Source organism: Mus musculus, chromosome 5 (assembly GCF_000001635.26).
Source record: "Mus musculus strain C57BL/6J chromosome 5, GRCm38.p6 C57BL/6J".
In the NCBI taxonomy this organism is placed as follows: Eukaryota; Metazoa; Chordata; class Mammalia; order Rodentia; family Muridae; genus Mus; species Mus musculus.
The window spans coordinates 31447156-31461702 of record NC_000071.6 but is presented as its reverse complement, the minus strand read 5'-3'; the positions used below and the strand labels follow the sequence as shown (position 1 = coordinate 31461702).

General features: G+C 41.9%; 1 protein-coding gene across 4 annotated transcripts in view; it reads right to left on the bottom strand.

The window, feature by feature from the left end:
* Zfp512 (zinc finger protein 512) overlaps positions 1-9282 on the bottom strand; it is a 29334-nt gene extending 20052 nt beyond the window's left edge. For 2 of the 4 annotated variants that reach the window (NM_172993.3, NM_001360000.1), the window contains exons 1-2: positions 9126-9267; positions 8490-8548 (exon numbers count right to left, since the gene is read on the bottom strand). In NM_172993.3, the coding sequence (NP_766581.2) occupies positions 8490-8548; positions 9126-9155 (89 nt within the window). In that variant the 5' untranslated portion in view covers positions 9156-9267. Of the gene's footprint in view, positions 1-8489; positions 8549-9125 lie in introns of all 4 variants that reach the window. The other 2 variants (XM_006503970.4, NM_001360001.1) reach the window with 2 other exon arrangements.
* Positions 9283-14547: the final 5265 nt, after the last annotated feature.

Here is a 14547-nt window from a genome sequence, read left to right as displayed (position 1 = left end):
AGATTTAGGAATTTAATAACCTGCTCCTAAATAATTCACAGGCGAAACTGAAACCATAAAGGACACTGGGGTTATTGTATAGTGAGCAACTGAGATGTACTTATCCTAGAATGTAGGATGCGAGACAAGTAACACGCCACCTGGGAGGGAATACAAAGCTATAACTGCTCCCTTCAGGAGGACTCAAAGTCAAGGACATGAGGATTCAGTTACAGACATCTTAAAAAGAAAAGCAAACTTAACCAAAGAAGGAAAAAATTTAATGTACAAACTAGGAGAAAAACATTTTTTTAAAATTTATTACATATACAGCATTCTGCCTGCATGTATGACTGCAGGGCAAAGAGTACCAGACCTCATTACAGATGCTTATGACCCACCATGTGCTTGTTGGGAATTGAACTTAGGGCCTCTGGAAGAGCAACCAATGCTCTTAACCTCTGTGCAATCTCTTCAGTACTGGTAGAAAAACTCTTGATTCTTTGAAATAAGCATTAAATGGAGAACCTTGGCTAAGTATATAGCCCAGGGCTTGATTAGCATGCACAAAACCATGAGTTTGTCCTCTATGAGTTTGAGGGTACCCTGGTCTACATAGCAAGCTCCTGGCCAAATCCCATCTCAAAATAAATGAACAAACAAAACAACAACAAAAACCAAACCAAAATCTTTTTTTTTTTTTTTTTTTTTTTTTGGCTTTTTCGAGACAGGGTTTCTCTATAGCCCTGGCTGTCCTGGAACTCACTTTGTAGACCAGGCTGGCCTCGAACTCAGAAATCCACCTGCCTCTGCCTCCTGAGTGCTGGGATTAAAGGCGTGCGCCACCACGCCCGGCTACAAAATCTTGATGGAAGAGAAATATCTGCAATCATGGGAGGCAAAGGTTTCTTAAATAGGATCCTTAAAATCAAGAAACCCAGAGGTAGTCTTAAAGCTGGCTTAGTGGATAAAGTGTTTGCTGTGCTAGCATGAGGACCTGAGTTCAGTCCCCAGCACACATCAAAGCCGGTTGTGGATGAATGTGTCTATTACTCTACCACTGGGGCAAGGGGAGAAGCAAACTGGATCCCAGAAGCTCACTGGCCAGTCTAAACATTAGTGAGCTCCAGGTTCAGTGAGAGACCCTGTCTCAAAAAATAGAGGAGGGCACCCACCTTAGACCTTTAGCTTCCATAGCACATGTACCTCCACTTATTCAACACACACACAAAGAAGAAACACACGTGAATATTTTTACAAAGGCCTCTGGCACTCCAATCAGGGGAGCCAGTAGGTTAACTGCAGATCTTCAACTCTCCCTTGGCTCTTCCAAAACCAGTCTCTGTCTTATCCCAGCTCTGTAGCGACCATTCGCTGCAGCCTCCCTCTACCCCCAAACCACGGTGCCCATCTCCAGTTGATCACACAGATCTTCCCCTCCTCCTAAGTTCCCTCTCCCCCACTTCATTGCTTTATTCCCGCCCCCAACTCCCAACAGTCATTCCCTGGAACCTGTAGGTCACTCTGGCTAATGCAGACCCTCCCCTCTGCCTCCATATCTCCAAGTCCAAGTCTCCCAATTTCATCTCCATACTTTAAAAACCTGTACTCCAGGGCTGGAGAGATGGCTCAGCGGTTAAGAGCACTGGCTGCTCTTCCAGAGATCCTGAGTTCAATCCCCAGCAACCACATGGTGGTTCACAACCATCTGTAATGAGATCCGATGCCCTCTTCTGGTGTGTCTGAAGACAGCTACAGTGTACTCACACACATAAAAAAATCTCAAAAAAACCAAAACCAAAACCCGTACTCCAGGTAGGCCGTGGTGGCTCACAGTGTAGATCCTAACCCTTGGGAGACAGAGGCAGTCAGATCTGAGTTTGAGGCCAGTCTGGTCTACAGTGTGAGTTCCAGGACAGCCAGGGGCTACACAGAGAAAAATACTGTCTCAAAACCCACAAGAAAACAACCAAGAAAACAACAGGAAATGGATAATTTTCTCAATATATACAACTTACCAAAATCAAGATGAGATAAGTAATTTGAACAGGCCTATAATCCCTAAGAAAATAGAAGCAGTAATTAAAAGACCTCCAACTAAAAGAAGCTCAGGTTTAGTGCAGAATTTTTTTTTTTTTCCAGACAGGGTTTCTCCGTGTAGCCCTGGCTGTCCTGGAACTCGCTCTGTAGACCAGGCTGGCCTCGAACTCAGAAATCCGCCTGCCTCTGCCTCCCGAGTGCTGGGATTAAAGGCGTGCGCCACCATGCCCGGCTCTTAGTGCAGAATTTTAAGAGAGTTTCAAAAGAGTTAATGCCTAAACTCCTCAAATTATTCCACAAAACAGAAATAGAAGGAACAATGCTCAATTCATTTATAAGGCCAAAGTTATCCTGATATACAAGCCACATAAAGACCCAACAAACAGAGAATTACAGACCAATTTCCCTTATACACATACATGCAAAAATACTCAATGCAAACCACATCCAAGATCCCATCAAAGACATCATCCACCACAACCAAGCAGGCGTCATCCCAGAGATGCAAGGATGGTTCAGTATATGAAAATCTGTCAATGTAACCCACCATATAAATAAACTGAGACAAATTTACACAATCATTTCACCAGATGCAGAAAAGGCCTTTGATAAGATCCCACACCTTTCATAATAAAAGTCTCTGAGAGATTAGGAATACAAGGGCCATAGCTCAGCATAATAAAGGCAGCAAGCCCATAGCCAATATCAACTTAAATAGAGAAAAACTCAAAGCAATTCCACTAAAATCAGGAACAAGGAAAGGTTGTCCACTCTCTCCATACCTATTCAATATAATGCTTGAAGTCTTACTAGAGTAATAAAACAACTAAAGGAGATCAAAAGGATACAAACTGAAAGGGAAGAAGAAATCAAAGTATTTTTACTTGCAGATGATATGATAGTATATGTCAGTGACCCTAAAAATTCCCCCAGGAAGCTCCTACAGATGATAAACACTTTCAGCACAGTAGCTAGATGCAAAATTAACTCACACAAAACAACTATTAGCCTTACCATATACAAACGACAAAGGGACTTTACATGAAGAACATGGAGTTGGGTGGATAGAGAGGTTGGGAGGATCTGGGAGGAGATGTGGAGGGGAAAGTATAGGATCCAAATTCATGGTATGAAAAGAATTTTTAAATAAAACAATTAGACATAATGTTGTGATGTGATCCAATCAACACAGGATTTAAATGCAGTTTTAGCTGTCTACCAAGTGAAATGAACACACTTGTCTACACAAGATTGACACAGGAATCTCACAGCTTTACTGTAATTCCCCAAATGAAAAATAGCCCAGCAACCCAAATTAAATTTTCATAAAGGAAGGCTACACAAATTGTGATGTAACAATATGGAATTCTACTTGGTAATTAATAACTACTTTCAACTCAAAATTATTGTTCTGCAAAGAATTTTTTTTAATTAATTAATTAATTTATTATATGTGTGTACACTGTAGCTGTCTTCAGACACTCCAGAAGAGGGCATCAGATTTTTGTTATGGATGGTTGTAAGCCACCATGTGGTTGCTGGGATTTGAACTCAGGACCTTTGGAAGAGCAGTCGGTGCTCTTAACCGCTGAGCCATCTCACCGGCCCCCAAGAATTTTTTTTTTTTAAGACAGGGTTTCTCTGTGTAGCTCTGGCTGTCCTGGAACTCACTTTGTAGACCAGGTTGGCCTTGAACTCAGAAATCCACCTGCCTCTGCCTCCAAGTGCTGGGATTAAAGGTGTGTGCCACCACTGCCCGGCAAGGGGAGTGAGATGTGACTTAATTTATATAAAATTGTAGAACATGTAAACCTCTGTATAGTTACAGGTCACCAGTGCTTAGGGACAGGGTAAAGGGAGAAACAGACTGCAAAAAGCACACAAGAAACTTTTGGGAGGGCTGGAGAGATGGCTCAGCAGTTAAGAGCATTTGTTGTTCTTCCACAGGACCCAAGTTCACTATCTGGGACACAAACTGGGAGGCTTACAAATGCCATCTCCAGGAGATCCAACCCCCATACCTCTATGCATACGGCAGTCACAAACATAACACCCACACAGATACAAATGCATAGCATAATTATAAATAATAAAAATAAATCTTAAAAAAAAAAACCCAACACTTTTGAGGTGCTGGAGAGATAGCTAGCTCAGCAGCTAAGAGCAGTGCCTGCTCTTGCAACCTATCCAGGTCTAGCTCCCAGCATCCACATTGCAGCTCACAACTGTCCATACCTCCAGTTCAGGGGTCTGATGCCCTCTTTTTGCCTTAGTGGGCACCAGGCACACAAATGGTTAGATGCACAAGCAAGAAAAACACCCATACACAGTAAATTAAGTTGAATACTTAAAAAAATTGAGAGGAACCAGGTGATGGTGGTGGTGGTGCATACCTTTAACCCCAGCAATCAGGAGGTAGAGGAAGGTGGATCTCTGAGTTTTCTGAGTTCGAGGCCAGCCTGGTCTACAGGGTGAGTTCCAGGATGGCCATGGTTACACAGAGAAACCCTGTCTCGACAAGCAAAAAAAAAAAAAAAAAATTGGGAAGCTAGAAATGTCTGTCATTGTGGTTGCAGTTTTACAGATTTGTTCTCATATCAATATTGAGCATAGTGTGCACATGAAGTAAATGCATCTACTATATGTCAATTACAGCTTAATAATAGGAACTGACAGACCTCTAGAGGTGAAACTCAGCATTCCAAATGATAAGAGCCATCTCTGTTTAATAAAGACTTCACATCACCAATAGACCATTAAGACCCAAATCCCATGGGATCCCTGTTAGAGAAGTCTTGTGAAAAATTCTTTACTATCAGCAGAGGACTTACTTAGAAATCTCCATCTAAAAAAAAAAAAAAGAAAGAAAAAAAAGAAATCTCCATCTTTTGTCTCATCTTTATGTGTGAGCATGAGGAAAATCCATAGTTCACACTGTCAGCATGATTAACAGGGTAGATTAAGTCAAGAGGGTTAGGAGTCTCCACTAGGCTACTACTTTTAGTGTTTAAAAGACTCAACAAAAAAACAATTCTCAAGTATGTTGTGTAATCTATCAACCCAAGGCAGTTTTATGTATTAAAAATGATACTAAGTGATATTGTAACAATAAGTGCTCCTTTATGATGCAATGCTTGCCATGATTAGTGTCTTTATAATTAATCACTGGTATAGCTAATCTCAGCTTCTTATCACAGATGAGAAGGTTAGCCTGTTTTCAACTCTTTTTGGATTAAGAATTTTTTTAAGGGCTGGAGAGATGGCTCAGAGGTTAAGAGCACTGATGGCTCTTCCAACGGTCCTGAGTTCAAACCCCAACAACCACATGGTGGCTCACAACCATCCGCAATGAGATCTGACACCCTCTTCTGGTGCATCTGGAAACAGCTACAGTGTACTTAGATGTAATATTAAATAAATCTTTAAAAAAGAAATTTTTTATCTTTTTATTTATTTTTATTTATTTATTTTTTAAAGATTTATTTATTATATGTAACTACACTGTAGCTGTCTTCAGATGCACCAGAAGAGGACATCAGATCTCATTACGGATGGTTGTGAGCCACTATGTGGTTGCTGGGATTTGAACTCAGGACCTTCAGAAGAGCAGTTGGTGCTCTTAACCACTGAGTCATCTCTCCAACCCCCAAAAGAAAATTTTTAAAATGATTTATTTATTTTACATATGTGAGTTCACTGCTGCATCTTCAGACACAACAGAAGACAACACTGAATCCCACTGTATATGGTTGTGAGCTGCCATGTGGTTGGTGGAAATTGAACTCAAGACCTCTGGAAGAGCAATCGGTGCTCTTAACTGCTAAGCCATCTCTCCAGCCTGGATTAAGAATTTTTACGAGCCTCTATCCCAGTGGTTCTAATTGTGTGTGTCCTAAGATCACTGAAAAACACCAATATTTACATTATGATTCATAACAGTCACAAAATTAGTAGTGCAGAAGCAAAGCAAATAATTGTATAGCTGGTGGTAACCACAACATGAGGATCTGTGTTACAAGGTCCACAGCACTGAGAGAAGGTTTAGAACCTTCCCATATGCCCCATAGCCCATTCTTCTAAGTTCAAATATGTAGACTTAATTATTTAAGAAGAAGCCTTCTGGTTGGTCTCAGCATCTTTTGGAGTCTTTTTACAGAATAATACACTCCATGCTTTCCCTCTCTTTTTAAGTCTCACTTTAAATCATCAGCTCTCAAACTTTGCAGTCTCCTTGGAAGATAATTAAGAATAAGTATTTCTGGCACTGGAGGCAAGGCTCAGTGCGTAAGAGCACTTGCTCCTGCAGAGGACCTGATTCTATTCCCAGCACTCACAGGGAGCTTCACAGTCACCCATCACTCCAGTTCCAGGAGACCTGATGGCCTCTTCGGAGCTCCATGGGTCTGTGGTGCACAGACATCCATGTGAGAACATCACAAACACTAAATAAATCCAAAGAGTTTTGAGTGAGTTCTCCCAATGACTCCAATTCTGATTAAGAGACGGACCCATTTGCCTTCATTCTGCTTAACAATTTTCTTTCCATAATTCCTAGAAAAGCTGATGAATGCACTCATCTTGTGGAGAAAAAAAAATATGTTCCCAATTACTTTTCACAGAAGGTAATTCTTAATTCTGTATTTAAGATCAGTTCTTCATTTAAGCGCAAACCCATTCATTTTGTTGGTAATGTTAGGTCTCGGTTCAGAAATTCCCAGTTTTTATTCGGTTTATGAATCCAAAATCCAACTGTTGCCAAAGACAGAAACCTGTCAACACACTGTTTCCACCTCCCCCTCTGAACTCTCACCTCCTCTCATCGCCTGCATCTATAATATAGTTACAATCACACGCTATGTTTCGCATACAGTTACGATCATAGGCCACATTTCACTTTCTTCCTTAGATTTGAGCAAAACAGTCTTGGTACCAGTTTTCACACTTCTTTCAATCCATCTCTTCAAAGGTGACCTTTCCCTTCCAGGATAATTACAATTGCAACACCTTAGCATGCCCTAAAGGACCTGGCTCCTGCTACCCTTTTTTTTTTTTTTTTGTATTTTTTTCTTTTTCTTTTCAGATTTATTTACTATATGTAAGTACACTGTAGCTGTCTTCAGACACTCCAGAAGAGGAGGTCAGATCTCATTACGGATGGTTGTGAGCCACCATGTGGTTGCAGGGATTTGAACTCAAGACCTCTGGAAGAGCAGTCAGTGCTCTTAACCGCTGAGCCATCTCTCCAGCCCCCTGCTACCTCCTCTTAATGACGCCCTGCGATATCCTCCACGCGCTATCATCCTCCATGCCAGTGTCACACAGCTAGGTATTATAAACTTCTATCAGTTCAAACACTGACTTCATGGGACAGGAGGGTGGGACTGCTCAGTCTCTAACTGAATTATTCTTCGACCTTCAAGCCTCTGTCTTTGCGTGGACTATTCTGGTAATACTGAAATCATCCCTTTGCTTCCCAAAAGTGGCATTAAATTCCACTATAGGAATATTTACTAGCAGTTGCACAAATTAAAAGCGTAGCACATGCCTGTGATCCCGGTACTGGGAAGGCTGAGGGCAGAAACTGCAAAAGTTAAAGTCCACCCTGGCCGACACAGTAAGCTCCTGGTCAGCCTGGGCTACATAGTGAAACCCCATCTCAAACAAAAATACAAGTGTGTGGTGGCCCAGGCCTGTGATCCCAGCACTCAGGAGACAGATGCCTGAGGACTACAAGTTACAGGCCAAGCCAAGTGTCACAGGGAATTTCCAGATAGTGAGCCCCTACCACAAAAAAACAGTTTTTTCCTATTATACTGTATTGTATTGCCGTGATTACCCAATTCATCTGTTGAACAGACAGCTCTGTTGTCATGCCTGGGTGCCCAACCTACTACACAGCTTGTTCAGAGCAGACATCCCGTAAGTGTTATCTAAGTGAATGAACTCACCCCGGAGGTCCAAGTTAATAAAATCTTTCTTTTGTGTTAGCCATGGCAAAACTTAGCACATTCATTACACAAAACAATAAATCAGGGCTGCAACCAAGTAGCTTAGAAATGTAAAGATTGCTTATAGCTGTTTTTATTTCCCTCCCCAGTCCATCAAATTAATTATGAGCACATATTTGATATGGGGGGCAGAGGCCACGCAGGAATACCACTAACTGAAACACACACTCCATTTTTATTAGACTGCATCTTTATTGCAAGCCAGGTTTTCTTTCCCCCACACTAGGATTTTATCTGCACTGTCCAATCCCGTAGCTACTACCTACAGATGGTTATTGAAGTTTTAGTCCATTAAAATGAAATAGAATTTGTAATTCGGTTCTTCAATTGTACTAGCCACATCTCAAGTGCCCCAAAGCCATACCTGTCTGGTGGCTATGATGCTCCACAGTGCAGACACAGAACATCTTTAGCAGCACTGTCTACACCATTACAAAAATGTCCTCAGAAAACCTCACTTACTTCTTAGCTCCCACGATCCTGGTGCTCCTCTGCTGCTTAAGGGATGTGGGTCCCGGGGTCTAGCAAATCACAAGCACAGGAGTGAGTGCTAGGGACCTTTGAAGCTCATCCGCAAAGAGATGAATCCCCCTTGTGCCTAGATGTGAAGCTGTCCCGAGCAACTACTTCAAATGGACTGAAGGAGACACTTTTTAGGAAACCTGTGCCATTCTATTTATTCACAATGTAAAGACGGGTTGACAATACCAGAGTTTTCATCTTTGTCCATTCTCAAAACCCTATCCTAGATAGAGGCTTGAAAAGAAAAGACGAGGAAAAAAAAAATATATATATGATATATACATATGTATCATATATATATTAAAAGAAACGGGAGGCACTGGGGATGCTGAAGGAATATAAATAATTACAATGTGTCGAGGAACTCAGTCCAAGGATACGAGGACTAAGCAATAAAAATAAAAATGGGAAGAAAAAAGGCGGTAAGTGGATCTGATATAAAAGGGTGGGGCCTAGGATTGGCTCCGGAAAAAAAAAAAAAAAACAACTCTGAGTACAAAACAAAAGCAAAGGACCGCGTGTTCTCAGCTCGACAGTTCTATTTCTAAAGTATAATGGTCACACCAAGAAACTCACGGCGGTGACTGCACCGAGTCTGGAAGACATCACTCCCCCTCCACGCCTAACAATTTCACCCAAGGGCTCCGGACAGACCAACGCCACTTCCGCTCTCCTCGCCTCTCCCGGATGTGGTCTCAGCGGCGACTAACCCTGTTCTGAACACCTACTTCCGCCTAGCTGCTTCCGAGGGGGCTGCGGCGGGAAAGGAGTCACGTGATAACTCTTCTTCGGCTTCCATTGAGACCCCGCCCCCATAGCAACAAGGGAGTAGGCAGGCCTTTGGGGCGTGAAGGTTGGAGCAAATGGGAGGAGTCTGAATATTTAAGGGGTCCTCCCGAACTAGCGTTTGCACACCTACTCCCACCCATCCCACAAGTGGTTTTACAGATGCAAACGAAATTCAAATCGCCCCTTTATTGATCTTAAATTAAAGACCCATTCTCTTCTCCTTCCCTCCCAGATATCTCTTTCTTTGCTCAGGTGAGGGACAGAACTCTCCTTATCCACTAACTTCTGGCCTCCAAACTTGTCTAGCTTTTGGATTTTTTTTTTTTTTTTTTTTTTTGGTGCGGTCCCTGAAAGACATGAACACTTTAGCCAAGTTACATCTGGATCTCTCCAGCGGATGAGTCTGGAACAATGCCTGTTCTTAGAAGAAGTGGGCTTGATCCAGAACTATGTCCTTTCCAACCAGAGGGAACGGAAAAGGATCTTTCAGAGAAATTACCATGGCTCCTTTCTGAATGACTGCCCAGTGACGTCCACGAGAGACTGAGATGGCTCGTTTTTGAGGGACTGAGGCATCTCAGAGAATAGAGAGTCTGCTGACTCCTCCCTGAAAGACTGTGTAGACTCTTCTTCACAGAAGGAATGTGCCCTCTTCTCTCTAGAAGTCTACAAGGGCTTCTCCCTGAGGGACTGTGAAGGTTCCTTCCTGAGGGACTACAAGGGCTCCACCTCAAGTGACTTCTAGGGCTCTTCCCTGAAGGACTTGGAAAGCTACTCCCTGAGGGATTTTGAGGACTTCTCCTTGAGGAACTGTGGCCTCTCCCCTTAAAGAGACTGTTATGTCTTCTATCAAAGAGCTATGATAAGTTCTTACAGAGGAACTAAGACTGTTTCTCTGGGAGGGACTTTAATGACTCTGATTTCATCAAGGAAGTAAACTCAGCCCCGGTACAAGAGACAGACACATGCTCAGTGACTTCCTGGAATATGTCGCTGAACTTTGAACTAGTTTTCTTGACTCCCAATCTACTACCAGAGTATTGCTGGATTATGGAAGATGTTGAGCAGAGTGTTGACATCGTTAAAGGCATTCTTTTCTCATTACTGTGACATAAAATATGTCTCTGAATATAGTTTTTAACCACTGAAGTCTGAGAAACAGTCCTTGAAACCCTTTCTAGCAGGCTTTGAGAAAATACCATTAGTTCAGCTGGAACCCCAAAAATTAAGAATAGATTGGTAGATGTCCATAGTGGAGCCTTCTGTTACAAATGACTGAAAACAAGGCTTCCTTTCCATAGTGGTTCCCATGACATTCCCCAGCATTAGCATACTGGAGAGGTATTTCCTAGGTAGTCGCTGCCTACAGACATGACTTTCCCAGACATTCTGTTGTATGCCCAGGAAAGAACCGATAGAGCTTCTTCGAGCCCCTAATCCAGCCTGAAACTCCTCTGTTAGTAGTTTGAATGAATATGAAGAATACCTCTGGAATTCCTCCATTTGGCCCTTTTCAATTCCTTTCTTAGATAAGACATTAATATTCCAGATCTCAGGATATGGGTTTCCCTTGGTGTCTCCTGTCTTATCAGAGGGTAGATTTGGAAGGACCAAGGGACGAACTGAAGATTTTATTATAATAGTGTCTGTGTAGGACTTTGAAGACTGCAAAATTCCCAAACCAAGGTTTTCCATACCAAAAACTCTTGAAACTTCAGGCGCCACAGAACCCTGAAGGTGCCCTAATTGGGTTGTTTTATCAACGCTTGAAAGAAATGGGGCTGAAGGGCTGTGTATGAAACAAGATAAGGAGTTCTCTGCCTGTAACTGTACTGATGTGATCATCTCTGAGTCTTTACTCTGATTTGAACCCTCCATTTTCATTAATTTACGAGATTCTGGTGTGAGGCCTAGAGATTTTTCAGCCTGAAGCCTATGTTCATGAGTTAACAATGTAGGATCCTTAAGGGGAGATGTTTGCTGAAATATTAAAACTGCAGAAGTCACTTGAATATGGGCCTTTGGAGTTAACCCTGCAAGTTTTACCAGTCCTTGAAGATGTGGTCTTGGGTGTAAATTCAAACACTCCTTTATTTTAATGCTTGATCTCATGGTGAGTTCTGATGCCACTTCTTCAGATTTTACAATCAGAACCAGTGGTTTGGGATTTAATACAGTCTTTATAATTTGAAAGCCTGGTTGTCCTTTTGTTTCTAAAACCTGATGTGTTGGTGCTAGGGTTAATTTATTGGACTGCACATTTTGTAGCCAAAGTCTTGGAGCAAATTCTGAACTTATTACATCATGTATTCTGGGAGTCAAATCATTGTATTTTGACTTTTGAGGGGTACTCTCTGGAATCTTCACAGACTTTATAACTTGAAGTGGTGGTCCAGGAATCTCTTCCACATTTTCAGAAACTTTGGGGAGGGTAACTGATTGAGGAACTGGAAGGGGTGTCTTTGCAGATTCTGTCACTCGATCTGGTGGCTTTGGATTAATGCCTACAAAGTTTACCGTTTGATCCAGTGATTCTATTGGAGTGATGCTTGCACTTTCCAGGCTCAGATTCTGAGGTTCTGTTAGCTTAGCCGCTACCTCTCCTGGCTGCCGTGTACCAAAGGTGAGCTCTACAGAGTCTGTATTTCCCTCAAATTGACTGGCTTGATTGCATGACAACTCAGAGGATTTTTTTTTGCAGCCACAGCATAGAGGCCAAATTTTTAGATTTGGGAATCTGAGGTCCTGGCCCTGGTGTTATTCCTGAAACAGGATCTGGGATGTGACAGAATGGCCTTGGTGTTGATACTACAGATTGTTCCCTTTGAGATATTTTCTTAGAGGCCACCCCCAGAGGTCCTAAGTCTTGAGGACATGGCCTTGGAGATTTTTCTACAAATCCGGGATCTCTATTTACTGGCTTTGGAGTCATTCTATGAAATTCTTTCGCTGGCTGTCTTGCTTCACAAGTCATCTCTATCATGTCTGCAACATGACTCTTGACGTTGAGGGCCATTCTATCAGATTCTATAACTTCTTTTATGTGTAACTCCTTGAAATCTTGAAATTGAGGCCATGACCAAGAATGTAACTCAGGAGTTTCTGGGATCTGGTTTAGTTCTGAGGATTTTGAATCTTGATCACTTAGTGTTGGAGTCAGATCAAAAAATTCTGATACTTGGAGATCTAGCTTCAGGGGCATCTCTAATGATTCTATGACTTTATGTGTTGGGTTGGAGCCCAACCTCACAGATTTCTCCATCATTTCTTTGCTTTTATGTCCCAACCCTTTTTTCATTTCTAAAGATCCCACATCTTGATAAATTGGTGAAGTAAAATTCAATTTAGGGACTTGATACCTAGGTTTCATGCTCATCCCTGCAAAGTCCACCACCTGTCGCTCTGGTCTATATATGACTTTAGCAGATTTTGTGACAGAATCAATTGTCTGGGGCATTGGGTTCCCAGGTTTCATGTTTTGAAGAATTGACTTTGGTGGTGACTCCACAGATTTTCCTGGTTCTGGCAGAGACACTGATGACAATTTTACCTGTTTTACACCTTGCCATTTTGGCTCTGAAGTAAATGCCAAAGATTTTGTATTTTGCTGCTGTGATTTCAGTGACAAATTTGAAAATTTGACACTAGTCAGTGCTGGTCCTGCTAAGAGCTTCCTGGTGAACTGTGGTGCCAATACCATCATTGGTTTCTCCTCTGAAGGAAAGAGTTGGCAATTCAGACTTTCTTGTTTGGATCCTATTATCAGCTCCTTAGGGTTTGTATCTTGAAAACATGGCTTTAGTGCAAGGGAAACTTTCTGTCTTCAGGTGGTGACCTTGGTAAAGCCACAGAATTCACACCATTTGACTGAGGCCTCAAACTTAATACAGGTTGTGCACTTTCCTGCCATAACCCCCCCCAAAAAAGTGGGTTCTTCAAAAGTGGGTTCTTTTGAAACTTTGCCCCTAGCATTAAGTTAGATGAACCCACACCTTGAGAAGGTGATCTAGAGTTTAACAGAACAGATTTTGTACTTTGAGACTCTGAGTCAGGGGTCAACTCAAAGGACTTTATGCTTTGCAACTGTGGCCCTGAACTGGGCTTTACAGAACTTATGCACTGAGGTTTTGACTCAGGATTAAACCCAGAAGAATTCATATCTTGACTTTGTGGACCAGGGTTGAATTCCATAGGTGGTATACCCAAATTGTTTGACCCTGGAGTTAATTCAGACTTAAAATCTTTCAAGTGTTGCTCTTGAAGTTTTGGAGCTTGTAAATGTGGCCCAGGGTTGTAGCCAATAGAATTTACAGACTGAGATTCTTGACTTAGAGTACATGCAGAAGAATTTATATCTTGCAAATGTATCCTAGTATTGCACCAAACAGGATTTACACACAGAATTTGTGGTGATGGAAATGTACAAAAATTCACACCTTGAAAAAGTGGCCCATGATTATACCTATTAGAATTTTCACACAGAGGATTTTGCCCAGCAGTGTATACAAAAGAATTCACACCTTGCAAATGAGATTCAAGATTGCACTCAGTGGAATTTACTCATGGAGGGCTTGGCTCTAGTGTGCATGCAGAAGAATTTACACACTGAGGACTTGGCACTGGGATACATGCAGAAGAATCTCCACACTGATGATTTGATCCTGGGATGCATACACAAGAATTTGCACACTGAGGACTTGTCTCTGGGGTGCATTCAGTAGAATTTATGTCTTGCAAATGTGACTCAGGATTGCTGCCAATAGAATCTACACATTGCAATTTTGATCCTGAGAACCACAAGGAAGAAACTGTTCCATGCAAATATATTCCAGGATTGAACTCACACCTTATACGCTGAGTGTTTGGATCTGGAATGCATGCAGAGGAATTTGTATCTTGCAAATATGGCACAGATATTGACTCACTGGAATTTACATATTGAGAATTTATATTGGAGGTAGATGCAGAATACATATCTTCCAAGTGTGACCCAGGGCAGAACACCTTAGATTTTATACCCTGAAGTTCTGGACTAGGGTGTAACTCAGATAATTCTACATCTTGTATCTCGGATTTGGGTATCATAACGTTTTTACTGTGACTCCAGTCACAGGATTTCCTACATTGCAATATAGGTTCATGCTTGAATTCCAAAGGTGACTCCTCCAGCATTTTGACCTCTGTGCTCACCACAGAAGGTTTTATCTCC